This window comes from Leiobunum rupestre, chromosome 4, assembly GCF_980474605.1.
Source record: "Leiobunum rupestre chromosome 4, qqLeiRupe1.1.hap1, whole genome shotgun sequence".
In the NCBI taxonomy this organism is placed as follows: Eukaryota; Metazoa; Arthropoda; class Arachnida; order Opiliones; family Sclerosomatidae; genus Leiobunum; species Leiobunum rupestre.
In genome coordinates this window covers 67,796,345-67,812,518 of record NC_143387.1, presented here as the reverse complement: position 1 = coordinate 67,812,518, position 16,174 = coordinate 67,796,345, and the positions used below count along the sequence as shown (strand labels likewise).

The window sequence follows — 16,174 nt, the reverse complement described above, 5'->3', positions numbered from 1 at the left end:
ATTCATTTTTTTACTTGTTTATTCATTATTTAATATTCATTTTTTTACTTGTTTATTTATTATTTAATATTTAATATTCACTTTTTACTTGTTTATTCATTATTTATTATTTACTATTAACTTTTTACTTGTTTATTAATTAGTTATTAGTAAATATTCATTTTTTACTTGTTTACTAATTATTTATTATTTAATATTCATTTTTTACTTGTTTACTAATTATTTATTATTCACTTTTTACTTGTTTATTAATAATTTATTATTTAGTATTCATTTTATTACTTGTTTATTAATTAATTAATTATTATTCATTTTTACTTGTTTATTAATTATTTACTATTCATTTTACTTGTTTATTAGTTATTATTTAATATTTAATATTTTGTTTATTAATTACCAATTTTTTATTATTAACTATTCATTTCTTTACTTGTTTATTAATTATTTATTATTCATTTGTTTACTTGTTTATTAATTATTTATTGCCTTTTATTACTTGTTAATTAATTATTTATTATTCATTTTATTGCTTTTTTATTAATTAATTATTTATTATTCATTTTATTGCTTGTTTACTAATTAATTATTCATTATTTATTTGTTTATTTAAATTTTAATATAAAAATATTAAAAGAAAATACCTGTATTTATGATTATCAGCTGATAATGTAGAATTCAAGGTATTTAGTAATTTTCTATCGCTGGTTAAAATGTCTGTCTCCTGATTGGTTTAATTAATTACGTAAAACGCAGAAGGGCACCGCCTATCTTAGATGGTAGAAATGATAATGATACAGTTAAATATTCACGGTAAAAATGAATAAATTCGTGCATAAAACCCACGTATTCTCTCTTATCCTTCTTTGGTTACCAACTGGTGTGGTGTTTGCGTAGATTTTTCCACTTCTTTAAAAAGTATTGCAATACCAAGGCTTAAATATTTCGCGAACACGCTCTCTACCTACGATACTGATAAAAAACCGGGGGAATTTCATTTGGCTTTTTGTGGGCATTTCACTGGATTTGTAAGGGAGCACTGTCTTCGACTAAAAAATCTAACACGAAATATTTAACATTACTTCGCTAGAAGTGATTTCACAGACTGATCTCAAACGGAAACTGAAAAACGTCGGGTCCAAACAAGAAAGAGACGGTAAATGTTTCAAATTTTTAAAAGCGTACAATTTTTTTATTTTAATTTATTGGCACAAGTAAACGATTTGGGTTTGGTTTCATTGAGCTTCTTTTCTCTCTACGTGCCTATGTATTGCAATCTTTTCAGTAGATATTGTTTACCAGAAGCGTATGATAAAAAGTAGACAAGTTTGGCATTTTCAACTTCATTTTTTAACATTTTAATATGGTTCAATGACCAATAATCTAAATGAACTAATTCAGTGCCGGATTAAGGGCTAGCCCTACAAGACATTGGCCTATGGCCCTGGGCTCCCACCAAACAGAAGGCCCCCGCCACTGATGAAACCAATGGATTTTTCTTCGGGTCACGCGAGTTTTACGTTTTTACGCTTTCGTTACATAGGTCCCCACCAAAATCTGCCTACGGACCCCTTAAGTAAATCTGGTACTGAGGTTACTAATTGCTATCTCTCAAGAAGTTCTTATTTATGCAGATAAACCAAACTTTAGTTCATTAAGGACAAACTTCGAGGCGCTGCAATCGAGTACCACAGCATACGGTTCAGAAGCTCAAAAATATATTTGACAAATATAACTTACGCTGCTATAGAGCCCCTGGTTGCGTTAGTTTCTAAGCTTAGTAATACGTACGCTAAATATTTCATACAAAATGGTGATTGAATTTTTAAAGAACTATATAATAGTCAAACTTTACTTCAAAAGTGTGTCAGTTAGTCAAAATAATTTCTGATAGCTAAGTGTGAAGATACTTAAAATTGGCGTCATTCCAAAAAAGGGCATCTTCAAAACAAATCATCACTACCCCGAGGGGTCGGACATTCAAAGAAATCCGGTACACTTTCCAAGAAATCCGAAATTCAGCCTGGATTTCTTCAAAATCCAGTGTTTTTTTTTTAAAATCAGGAAACCCGGCAAGAAATCCAGAAATCCGATGATACCTCTCGGAATCCAGCAAGAAATCCAGAAATCCGACGAAACATCTCGGAATCCGGCAAGAAATCCAGAAATCCGACGAAACATCTCGGAATCCAGCAAGAAATCCAGAATTCCGACGATACATCTCGGAATCCAGCAAGAAATCCGACGATAAATCTCGAAATCCGGCAAGAAATCTAGAAATCCGACGATAAATTGCGAAATCCAGCAAGAAATCCAGAAATCGGACGATAAATCTCGGAATCCAGCGAGAAATCCAGAAATCCGACGATAAATCTCGGAATCCAGCGAGAAATCCAGAAATCCGACGATAAATCTCGGAATCCAGCGAGAAATCCGACGATAAATCTCGGAATCCAGCGAGAAATCCAGAAATCTGACGATAAATCTCGGAATCCAGCAAGAAATCCAGAAATCCGATGATACCTCTCGAAATCCAGCAAGAAATCCAGAAATCCGACGAAACATCTCGGAATCCGGCAAGAAATCCAGAAATCCGACGAAACATCTCGGAATTCAGCAAGAAATCCAGAAATCCGACGATACATCTCGGAATCCAGCGAGAAATCCGACGATAAATCTCGGAATCCAGCGAGAAATCCAGAAATCTGACGATAAATCTCGGAATCCAGCAAGAAATCCAGAAATCCGATGATACCTCTCGGAATCCAGCAAGAAATCCAGAAATCCGACGAAACATCTCGGAATCCGGCAGGAAATCCAGAAATCCGACGAAACATCTCGGAATTCAGCAAGAAATCCAGAAATCCGACGATACATCTCGGAATCCAGCAAGAAATCCGACGATACATCTCGAAATCCAGCAAGAAATCTAGAAATCCGGCAAGAAATCTAGAAATCCGACGATAAATCTCAGAATCCAGCAAGAAATCCAGAAATCCGACGATACCTCTCGAAATCCAGCAAGAAATCCCGAAATCCGACGATAAATCTCGGAATCCAGCGAGAAATCTGATGATAAATCTCGGAATCCAGCAAGAAAGCCAGATATAAGACAATAAATCTCGGAATCCAGCACGAAATCCGACGATAAATCTCGAAATCCAGCAAGAAATCCAGAAATCTGATGATACATCTCGGAATCCAGCAAGAAATCCAGAAATAATACAATAAATCTCGGAATCCAGCAAGAAATCCAGAAATAAGACAATAAATCTCGGAATCCAGCAAGAAATCCAGAAATCCGACGATAAATCTCGTAATCCAGCAAGAAATTCAGATATCCGATGATACATCTCGGAATCCAGCAAAAAATCCATAAATCCGACGATAAATCTCGGAATCCAACAAGAAGTCCAGAAATCCGACGAAACATCTCGAAATCCAGCAAGAAATCCAGAAATCCGACGATACATCTCGGAATCCAGCATGAAATCCGACGGTAAATCTCGAAACCCGACGATAAATCTCGAAATCCGGCAAGAAATCTAGAAATCCGAAGATAAATCTCGGAATCGAGCAAGAAATCCAGAAATAAGACAATAAATCTCGGAATCCAGCAATAAATCCCGAAATCCGACGATAAATCTCGGAATCCAGCAAGAAATCCCGAAACCTGACGATAAATCTTGGAATCCAGCAAGAAATCCATAAATCCGACGATAAATCTCGGAATCCAGCAAGAAATCCAGAAATCCGACGATACATCTCGGAATCCAGCAAGAAATCCACGATACATCTCGGAATCCAGCGATAAATCCAGAAATAAGACAATATATCTCGAAATCCGGCAAGAAATCCAGAAATCCGACGATACATCTCGGAATCCAGCAAGAAATCCACGATACATCTCGGAATCCAGCGAGAAATCCAGAAATAAGACAATAAATCTCGAAATCCGGCACGAAATCCGACGATAAATCTCGAAATCCGGCAAGAAATCCAGAAATCCGACGATAAATCTCGGAATCCAGCAAGAAATCCCGAAATCCGACGATAAATCTCGGAATCCAGCAAGAAATCCAGAAATCCGACGATATATCTCGGAATCCAGCAAGAAATCCCGAAATCCAGCAAGAAATCCCGAAATCCGACGATAAATCTCGGAATCCAGCAAGAAATCCAGAAATCCGACGATATATCTCGGAATCCAGCAAGAAATCCAGAAATCCGACGATATATCTCGGAATCCAGCAAGAAATCCAGAAATCCGACGATACATCTCGGAATCCAGCAAGAAATCCACGATACATCTCGGAATCCAGCGATAAATCCAGAAATAAGACAATATATCTCGAAATCCGGCAAGAAATCCAGAAATCCGACGATACATCTCGGAATCCAGCAAGAAATCCACGATACATCTCGGAATCCAGCGAGAAATCCAGAAATAAGACAATAAATCTCGAAATCCGGCACGAAATCCGACGATAAATCTCGAAATCCGGCAAGAAATCCAGAAATCCGACGATAAATCTCGGAATCCAGCAAGAAATCCCGAAATCCGACGATAAATCTCGGAATCCAGCAAGAAATCCAGAAATCCGACGATATATCTCGGAATCCAGCAAGAAATCCCGAAATCCGACGATAAATCTCGGAATCCAGCAAGAAATCCAGAAATCCGACGATATATCTCGGAATCCAGCAAGAAATCCAGAAATCCGACGATATATCTCGGAATCCAGCAAGAAATCCAGAAATCCGACGATACATCTCGGAATCCAGCAAGAAATCCACGATACATCTCGGAATCCAGCGATAAATCCAGAAATAAGACAATATATCTCGAAATCCGGCAAGAAATCCAGAAATCCGATGAAAATCTCTGAATCCAGCAAGAAACCCGAAATCCGACGATAAATCTCGGAATCCAGCAAGAAATCCAGAAATCCGACGATACATATCGGAATCCAGCAAGAAATCCAGAAACCTGACGATAAATCTTGGAATCCAGCAAGAAATCCATAAATCCGACGATAAATCTCGGAATCCAGCAAGAAATCCAGAAATCCGACGATACATCTCGAAATCCGGCACGAAATCCGACGATAAATCTCGAAATCCGGCAAGAAATCCAGAAATCCGACGATAAATCTCGGAATCGAGCAAGAAATCCAGAAATAAGACAATAAATCTCGGAATCCAGCAAGAAATCCCGAAATCCGACGATAAATCTCGGAATCCAGCAAGAAATCCAGAAATCCGACGATATATCTCGGAATCCAGCAAGAAATCCAGAAATCCGACGATACATCTCGGAATCCAGCAAGAAATCCACGATACATCTCGGAATCCAGCGATAAATCCAGAAATAAGACAATATATCTCGAAATCCGGCAAGAAATCCAGAAATCCGATGAAAATCTCTGAATCCAGCAAGAAACCCGAAATCCGACGATAAATCTCGGAATCCAGCAAGAAATCCAGAAATCCGACGATACATATCGGAATCCAGCAAGAAATCCAGAAACCTGACGATAAATCTTGGAATCCAGCAAGAAATCCATAAATCCGACGATAAATCTCGGAATCCAGCAAGAAATCCAGAAATCCGACGATACATCTCGAAATCCGGCACGAAATCCGACGATAAATCTCGAAATCCAGCAAGAAATCCAGAAATCCGACGATAAATCTCGGAATCGAGCAAGAAATCCAGAAATAAGACAATAAATCTCGGAATCCAGCAAGAAATCCCGAAATCCGACGATAAATCTCGGAATCCAGCAAGAAATCCAGAAATCCGACGATATATCTCGGAATCCAGCAAGAAATCCAGAAATCCGACGATACATCTCGGAATCCAGCAAGAAATCCACGATACATCTCGGAATCCAGCGATAAATCCAGAAATAAGACAATATATCTCGAAATCCGGCAAGAAATCCAGAAATCCGATGAAAATCTCTGAATCCAGCAAGAAACCCGAAATCCGACGATAAATCTCGGAATCCAGCAAGAAATCCAGAAATCCGACGATACATATCGGAATCCAGCAAGAAATCCAGAAACCTGACGATAAATCTTGGAATCCAGCAAGAAATCCATAAATCCGACGATAAATCTCGGAATCCAGCAAGAAATCCAGAAATCCGACGATACATCTCGAAATCCGGCACGAAATCCGACGATAAATCTCGAAATCCGGCAAGAAATCCAGAAATCCGACGATAAATCTCGGAATCGAGCAAGAAATCCAGAAATAAGACAATAAATCTCGGAATCCAGCAAGAAATCCCGAAATCCGACGATATATCTCGGAATCCAGCAAGAAATCCAGAAATCCGACGATACATCTCGGAATCCAGCAAGAAATCCACGATACATCTCGGAATCCAGCGAGAAATCCAGAAATAAGACAATAAATCTCGAAATCCGGCAAGAAATCCTCGTTCGTAAGCTTTGGAAATCTTAACAAATCGGAGCTAAAACACTATACTCAGTTGCAGAATAAAACAGGCAAAATATCTAGTACATTTGGCCGAAAGATACTAGCACGTATTTCCTGTAAATTTCGAATTTCGCCTACTTTCTGTTGAAATCCTAAAGGCTCCTACGCGTGTTATATTAATCCATTTTAGAAATGTCTATTGCGTAAATTTCAAAGTGATCAATAAATATTTAAAGTATATTATTATTTTTAAGCTTCATTATAGCGTACTTTTAGTATTATGCTCCTAAACAATCATCAAATCGCCCGTTTATGGACGTCAACGTGCTAATCTCGGCATTCCCCATTCTATATTTACCCTGAACTTACCAAACGATTCTTTTTGGTATGCTTCACTTGAAGTACTAAAAATACATTTTTACAACAGTTTTTAAATCTTAGCTTTGTTAACTAATAAATTATATCTTCAAAATATAACGCAATAGTCGGTATTTTCCAAAACTATAACGCGCGCCGGTATATTTATAAATTCAACCGTAAACAGGCCAAATTCGAAATTCCCGCCTGCAACTAAGTTAAGACTGGAGGAGCTGCCGAGAACGACATCTATCTTAACATCGACGTACTACACTAGTGCCGCCACTTGCTTTAAATCCTAAATATTTGTTTCTTTTCTCCTCATTAAAATATGGACAATAAATACTGTAGAGCGACTTTGAAAATACCTGTATTAGTAGTGATATACTAAAATATTGTGCGGGTGAAAAGTCAGGTTTAACTTTGTAAAATTACTAATGCGATGCATGACGTCACCCATGTTTCTGCATATAGAGAAAAATTTGCCCCCATCATTGGGATTTAAGTAACGGTGTGGGTGCATTGAAAATAATTTGTATAATCAGTCACTGTAAAGTATGAAAATAATCAAAACTTGTCTACTTCCAATCATAAATTTATAATATTAAATACCGGGTGCATTGTCCCGTGCAACCCTGTATTTCATACTTGCTACTAGCAGGCAAATTCCTATAACTTTCCGTAAGCCTTGTAACTTACGTTTTTAAGCTAGGTTTCCGTTGGCACTTTTCCGACCTCTTTGAGTTTTCAAGCGCCAACGGAAACCACGATTCAAGCCTGGAACACACGTAATCAGCAGCCGCAAACTAAAACTTCTATTGTTTAATTTTAATGTTTTGACACACTTTAAAATATCTATGATTTATGTCGTTTGAAATTGTACCGCAGTCTAATAGTAATCAGCTAGATTAATACCCGCGGTACCACCTTAAGTCAAAGGAAGGTGGTGGAAAGCCCTTCATGCCACGCGAGCCAACAGTATCATACACTCACTACTAAAGCTAATTTCAGAAAATTATATTGAAATGAAAACCCCTGTAATAAGTGTGGAGATAACTTGCAAACTCAACGCGAAAAGAATGCCACAAGCTGGGATCGAACCCGGCTCCTCTTGCAGAAAAAGTGCTAACCACACTGCCACCCTAACTATAAAGTCAGACTTCAAACGAGATAATATTATTAGATAAATATAAAAATTGTTGATGATTACTACTATTATTATTAATCTGACTATGAACGTTGGATATTTTACGACGGAAAATGTTGTACACTTTTCAGTTCACTTTTCCGCCGTGTATACTCTGTGCTTTAACGTAAATATTTTTACCTATAAGATTCAATTCACTTTTCCATGACATTTCTATACTTACGTGTGTTCCATTGTAAATTTGTAATGGCGAGGGTTCCGACATTTGCACATTTTGCCTCCGGGATTTTGAATCTCAAAGTTATTTCAGAAATCAGAAACTGATTTTGAGATTTCAGAGCACGATTTACGGATTTGGGTACAAATGTCCGAATGATCATTTGTCCGAATGCCGGAAAACAGGATCGTATGTCCGAAAACGCATTTCATTTGCCCGAAACATTTATCACAACTTTTGTTGGTGATTTAGTCGTTCAATTTATGTTAACTTTACTGGCGAATAACCTAACCTACCCTAAAATATTCACAACATTCAACGCAATTATCACTTACTATATCGGCCAAAGGAAAAATGGACATAATAGGATAAAATCAAGGCCAAAAAAACAGCAATAAGAAATACTAATTTAGCGACAGAATTCGGACAAGTGATGCTACCGATTCGGACGAATGAAACAAACAAGTTGTCCAATTCGAACAATTGAAACATTTGTTATTTCGGCGGTTCGGACGAATGAAATTCGAACATTTGTTCCACCGTTTGGACGACTGAAATTCGAACAAATGTACCTACCCCGATTTTCGTGTTCATTTCTGGTTTTTTAGACATATTTTAGAATTGATTTTAGTCCAGATTTCAGAATTTTCAAGTTGATTTCCAGATTTCTAAAATCATTTTTATCGAAAGTGTACGGGATTTGTACGAATGTCGGCCCCCTTGGGTTGTAGCTGTTGCTTTATTTTGGGTGACTTTGGCTTCGCATGTCCTCCAAAATGAGAGCTGACAGGACTGTTTTAACGTGTTTTCGTTCCCCGTAGCGCCTACCTGCCAGAAGGAACAATACCGAGAATATTACGAAGAGGACGGCTGTAAATCAACCAAGAAGATGAAGTTGGCCCAATGCATCGGGTCATGCGGCGACCAGTGCTGCCGTCCTCAACGGACGAAGAAGCGCAAAGTCCGCATGTTGTGCGAAAACGGAACTTCTTACACCACGCAATTAGAGGTCATTAGAAAGTGTAAATGTACGAGGAAATGTTAAAAAATACCGCAACCAACCAAAAAAAACACGGCGAAATAAAAAAAATCTTATAATTAATCGCAAAGAAATTATTTAAATATTATGAACGTGGGAATTTTTTTCCCAAAAATAAACTAAAAGGATTTTTTAACCAATTGAAGTAAAAGAAGAAAATAAAAGTGTGCGCGAAATTTTACAAAAAAATTGCGGAAAAAAAAACACAAACGGCACCCAAAAAAATGAGTGTTAATTATTTTTTACATCTACCTCGCTACTTTTGAATATCACCGATGAAACGCGCCAATTATGACATTTTTAATTTATGCTGGTCGCTTACGTCGGGGTTTCTGTTTTCGTCTATAAAAAGCTAATTTTTAAAATATTTTTTATTTATTTTCTCCCTACCCACCAAATGTCTCGGACCATTGTCCCTCGTAGAAAAACGCATTCAAACCTACTTAATATTTAGCAAAAACAAAATCTTTATTTTTTAAATTGTTAAAATTTCGGTTCACTATTTTTACATTCGCACTTGAATACTTGATTTTTCGGGTTTACACGTGCGCCCCCTATGGGCTATTATTACTAATAAAAGCTAGTATTTGATACTCTAACGAAATTTATATAAAATCGTGATTTAAAATTGAACTACAAAGATTTTTTACCATTCAAAAACGGAAATTATTGTAAACATTTTCAGCGAAAGAAAAAAATCAACCGACAGATGGTGCTCGTGATTGTATGTGGTCCTGTGGTGCGCGCTTCGACTAATGCTGGGAACCTAAACCGGAACACTGCCATCTAGTGTTAAGGTTTTTCATTACAAAATAAGATTTGTATAAAAAAGAAACGTACGTCGATTATAGAGAATAAAAGTAGACATTTATTCGGCGTATATTTGGACACGCTCCCGTGACGTTACACGCTTTTTGACCAACCCGTAAATGAGGTTCTTGTAAATAATCCAAAAAAAAAATTAAAAGGTTGTGTACCGTTGGTAGTTTTCGTTCTATGACGTCATTCCGGTGTAATAAAAAAAAGTAATTTTTAGATTTCAATTCCGCGACTCTACACTTTTCAAATCTGTAATCGTAATTAAATTTAATGATATTTAAAATCTTTTTCTAAAGAAATTAAGGAAATAAAAAAGATTTCTTTGCCACAATTAATTTTAAAATTATAAATTAAAATTTTCGACAAAAAAACAAATTATATATAAGAATATATATAGAAAAATTAAGTGTCTTATTGTAGAAGAGATACACGTATTATGTAAACAATAAATGTCATTGTTTCGTATATTGTATGTTACAATTAATTTTCCTTTTAACACAAAGGTTTATTATTTGCCTTACATTAGCCACCAAAAACTGTTTTAATTATTATTCTTTACTTTAAACTATATTTGGTTAAACCCGGTTCAATAAGCCTCGTCTGAAAAGTATATAGGGAAGTTAAGCAGCATGAAAACAAATTAAAAGTTAATTAAAATTAAATAAATATTTAAAATAAGGTGAGACCAGAAATTCAAGAATCGGCCGCTGTAGTCATCTAGATAGGTCAATGGAATTCTTCTTCAACTATCAAGTAAGTGGGAAAGTTCTTATCGGTTACAATCTACATTTTTGAGGAGGCTTTTCCAAAACGTTCACCGATTTGTATTTTTCTGTAGATATGCGAGTTTTTTTCGAAGATCTGTTAAACTTTCCACTAGATTTTGTGCATTTACCTTTGATTTGGTGGGGTTTTTTTATAACCTTCACTATTGGATTTCTGTATTTTTGAATAATCCGACTGAATTAAAAATATGGATTTGAATTTTTGTCTTGGATTTTGTAGATTTGTGGATTTTTTTGTTATGAAATTTGTGGATTTGTGGGTTTTTTTGCCCAGAGGTTGGGGGCTTTTTCTATTGGATTTGTGGAATTGGATTTTTCAAAATTCTGACTTCATTAAAAAACAATTGTTGGATTTTAATATCTGATTTATTTGTGGGTTTTTTTAATCGATTATTTTGGTTGCATAGTAGCTCAGAAAACACAAAATCAACCCATGGATATTTCAAAGAGAGTCAAATCTCTTTGGTAGACACCACCAAATTATTATGTAACTAGAATATTTTATGGATATCCAAAAGCACATCTTATCGTGCATATTTTAAGATATCTAAAGCATCTCCAAAAATTTAAAATCACTCTTCCTGGACCAAGAGATGTTCAAGTGATATCCGAAATATCCCTGCTAGGTAATGTCCAAATATCTGTTTTTTATCTGTTTTTCTATGTGGATTAATCCACAAAAAAAACCAGATAATTGGGATGGATAATGATGGATATTAAGATAATATCAGTAAAGGATATTTTGACTTTTATTCGATATCCAAGGGACATTTTGGATATCACATGGATATCTCCCGGTCCCGGAAGATTTATTTTCAATTTTTGGATGTCCAAAATACGCAAGTTAAAATGTGTTTTTGGATATTCATAGAATATTTCAGTTACATCCAAATTTGGTGGGACCTCCCAAAGAGATTGGGATCTCTTAAGAAGATTTGAGGGAGATTTGTGTTTGCTCGGTATTCTTAAAAGATCCATGGATTTGTGGATTTCTCAAAAATTTTACTACAGTATATTTTTTCAAAATAATCCATGTCTTTTTATTTTGGTCGATTTGTTAAAACAATTCCAAAATATTGAAGAAATACAAAATCAATATTATAAATAGGATTCTGGGTAAAGGTCCTTCACAAAAACATGTTTACGCAACTTTACAGTTTAAAATTTACGAAACATTTCGAAATTTGCAAAACATTTCAATATTTACGTATCTTTCGTAAATTTACGAAACATTTCAAAATATACGTAACATTTCAAAATTTGCGAAACATTTCAAAATTTACGTAACATTTCAAAATTTGTGAAACATTTCCAAATTTCCGAAACATTTCCATGTCTACGTAACATTTAAAAATTTACGAAACATTTAAAAATTTACGAAACATTTAAAAACTTGCGAAACATTTAAAAACTTGCGAAACATTTCAATATTTACGTATCTTTCGTAAATTTACGAAACATTTCAAAATTTACGTAACATTTCAAAATTTACGAAAGATTTCAAAATTTACGAAACATTTCAAAATTTACGTAACATTTCAAAATTTACGAAAGATTTCAAAATTTACGAAACATTTCAAAATTTACGAAAGATTTCAAAATTTACGAAACATTTCAAAATTTACGAAACATTTAAAAACTTGCGAAACATTTAAAAACTTGCGAAACATTTCAATATTTACGTATCGTTCGTAAATTTACGACACATTTCAAAATTTACGTAACATTTCAAAATTTACGAAACATTTCAAAATTTACGAAAGGTTTCAAAATTTACGAAACATTTCAAAATTTACGTAACATTTCAAAATTTACGAAAGATTTCAAAATTTACGAAACATTTCAAATCGTGAAGTGTAGGAATAAGTGTCATATTATTGAAACGGAATTATAGTCTTATATTGAAGCCTAATTACAAATTTTACAGCCTAAAAGACTTTCTAAGGCCAACTTTGATTAGAGCGTAGCCACTTGTGATCGAGGCTGGCCCTGGTTCAGTAAATCAATAATATAATATGATATGTAAAAAATATGCAAATAGATGTATTATATATATTCGAAATAAATTGTACCTGAGACTACTACAAATGTTCCGCATTGAACATTAATAAGCATCCGCGGACCTTCCTTAACTCATCAGCAGATGTCGCTTAGTCGTTTGCTATGGCTTAAGCGGCGCTATCTTTAAATACGAACACCTTTACAGGCTACAGCTCCAGTCATCGGTTTCCAAATTCTTCGTAACGTAGAATTGGATATTTTTAGAATGATTATGGCCGATATAATTACGTCAATGTGTTCCTTTAAAATCTGAATTTTTAATTCTAAAATATATCCGTACAAAATATTTTCGTGCTAGCTACGCCACTGCATAGAGCAATTAATACAACACCTAGAACCCCTAGTTTTATTCGTTTTTCTCGACCAGACGCTGGATCATAGACTACCTCGTTTCGGTCGAAAATGCCCATAGTAACCTTGGAAAGTATCCTCCCTTTGGTAGTGATCGGAGGAATCTGATTTCGTCATATCGATAATCCAGTAATATACAATAGGTGGTTTAAAAAGTGACATGATTACAAATAGTGGCGGAGATCCCGTGGGGCTCTGGGGCTCGAGCCCCGCAGAGAAAAACATACTGGGGCAGTGCCCACACAGAAATAAAATTGAAGACAATTAGAGAAAAATTTCTAACTTCGCTGCATATATTTGGTTTCGAATTTAGATACAGAAGTTATTTTGATATTGAAGTTGCAAGTACGCGTTAACAGGAAATAAGCATTATTTCGATGGATCATCCAAACAGAAAATCGTCTTGTCGTGTACACTGCTTTACCCAATTAGCTTAAAGGGAATATAACCTGCAACGCAATCTTTATGGAAGACCACTTCAATTTTCCAATTACACGGTACAGTGGCGACAAACATTTCTAAAGCCAAAGGCAACAGCGGCCGGAGCTGCAAACGTTGGTGTTCCACACCAAATACCGGAGGGTATATTCCCTTTAAGTTACGCTAGATAGCCTAAAATACCTTCGTAATATAAGTTGCAAAAAAGTCTTAATGATCTAACCATGTACACAGATATTATTTTACAGATATTGACTTAAATTTTGTTATCAATTAATTCATTTGACGGAGAGGATATAAGGAAGAACACTTTAGAAAATACATAAAGTACTGGAGATTTAGAGCTGTACATTTTCTGGCTTAAGTTTTAAGCATATGAATTTTTGTATAAAAAATAAAGCCCCCCCCCCCTTCACCCTAGGATCTTTTTCCGCTGAAATATATACTAAATGATGTTATCGAGATAGCTTAAACTAGGATGGACGATGCACTAACTTTCTGGTTTGTTCTTTCGTGTTTCGTATTAAATCATAGATAGATGGCGGTAGCGTTTTCTCGATTCACTAAAAATCAATAAACCGACTACCCCTCTCCAGTGCATCCTTATTTCACGAAACTCCAGTCAAAGACTATCGAAAATCCGGTAATATAAACAAGTCAGCCAAGGCCGTAATATTAGTTCCACATGGATGAATGAATTAATTAATTTTTCTCTAAACCTTGGCGCGTGTCAAAAGGTTTAAGCATAACGTCAGACGTAAGCTTCTTTATCTGTATTCTAAGGGCCCGGTGCAGAGACGTTTTATAAATTATGGATTTACGATGTCGTAAAGTTTCGATTTCGTAAATTGAAATCACGGTGCATAGACAATTTTATGGGCTCTTGTAAATGAAGAGTCTGGTATTTTGGAATTGGTTTTTGTTTAGGCTCCGCCCACTTATTAACCAATGAGAAAGCAATATTTTGACGCAAAAATTAAAAAATTTGTTTGAAGGCTCAACTCTATTTTGAAAGTTACTTATTTTTTTGTGATTTAATGATTTTACAGATTTTTAAGAAAACAAGTTGGCTGAAAGTATTTTTTTTAAGAAAGAATATGGGGAAAATGAAACCAGCTGAAGAGAGACATGTGTCAGATTTATATCCCGGTGTACCCGGTAAGATTGAAACTACACCACCGGAGGTCTGTCATCATTATGCCCTACGCCAGCGTCCACAGACCCGGACAGGCGGCAAAACCAGCATGGGTAGCAGAACCCCAATACTGATGGTCGCGCCCTTGACGCAAGCCACTCAAGTAGAAGGAAAGTGAGGGCGAGGCTCCGATCCCGGGGACGGGGTCAGGTTCGGGATCGGGGTCCGGGATTTAAGGGGTGAAATGGGGGTAAAATCGTCGAAAAGTCAATGTATTTAGGGTATTTCTCGCGACGATTTGTTTTCCCGTATATCAACATATTGTGTCCAGGCCAACTTGTTCATTTATCTACGCTTATCTCGAAAGATACTTGAACGTATATCTTATCAAGTTTTATCGTACGGAATAAGTTGAAATGATGTAAAAATTGATAACCTAGGCGACGCGTGCGCAGATTACCCCGGGGGACGCGGTTAATTTGAATTGAAGTGTTTTGACGTCATGGAATATTCGTTGTTAAAGTAGAATGGAAATATTTTTAAACTTCATTTTAATATCATTGTAGTATGCTTGACACTTGAACCAATCTCACGAGTATTTCTTAAAACGTATATCTCGATCGCGTTTTATCGTACGAAATAAGTAGAAATTATGTAAGTTGTATGATACTTGATAACCTAGGCAGGAAGATAGCGCGCGCGTGCGTGGATTACCTGGGAGGCGTGGATTACCTGGGAGGCGCGGATTGCCCGGGCGCGCGGTTAATTTGAATTTAAAACATGGATTCCCTCTCCGAAATAATTCATGTACCCAAAATTGGACCGCAAGTTTTTTTCTTTTAGGGGAATCTCTATGGGAGTTTAACATTACAATAAAGCTAATAGGTCCAGTTTGGGGTACTTTTGGTCCGAAATGGGGTACATAGGGCCGAAAATGGTGACTTTGGTCGTTTTAAGGGTACTTTTGTTCTATTTTGGTCCATTTTTGGGTACATCAGAAAAGCAGTTGGAAAAACGAAGAGCCTTATTTTTTTTTTTCCCACCCATCTCCAAACTCCAAAAATTTATTGCTTTAATTTATTTATCGCTTCCGTAGGTATAAAATAAGATAAAAACCACTTACCTATATTTTAATTACGGTAAATTAAAAATACTTAATTAGTGTACTAAGTTACGTTTAAAAGAACCTTTTGTAACAATTCCAATATGTAAATATAGGTATAAGGATTGAAAAAATACTTAAAGTGGTTTTACTGTTAAACTCTAAAGGAATTTAACTTTAAAGGGTATCTTAGATTATTGTTTTTAATTTTATTCAAGTTGAAAACGTATTAAGAGTCCTTCAAAGTACTATAAAAGGATTTTATTTACGAACTT

The 16,174-nt window shown here is 35.6% G+C and overlaps 1 protein-coding gene across 4 annotated transcripts in view; it reads left to right on the top strand.

Annotated features, from left to right (window-relative positions):
* sli (slit guidance ligand) overlaps positions 1 to 10,376 on the top strand; it is a 214,907-nt gene extending 204,531 nt beyond the window's left edge. For 2 of the 4 annotated variants that reach the window (XM_090173981.1, XM_090173980.1), the window contains exons 33-34: positions 1,088 to 1,153; positions 8,991 to 10,376. In XM_090173981.1, the coding sequence (XP_090030107.1) occupies positions 1,088 to 1,153; positions 8,991 to 9,214 (290 nt within the window). In that variant the 3' untranslated portion in view covers positions 9,215 to 10,376. The remainder of the gene's footprint in view (positions 1 to 1,087; positions 1,154 to 8,990) is intronic. The other 2 variants (XM_090173982.1, XM_090173983.1) reach the window with 2 other exon arrangements.
* The last annotated feature ends 5,798 nt before the right edge of the window (positions 10,377 to 16,174 follow it).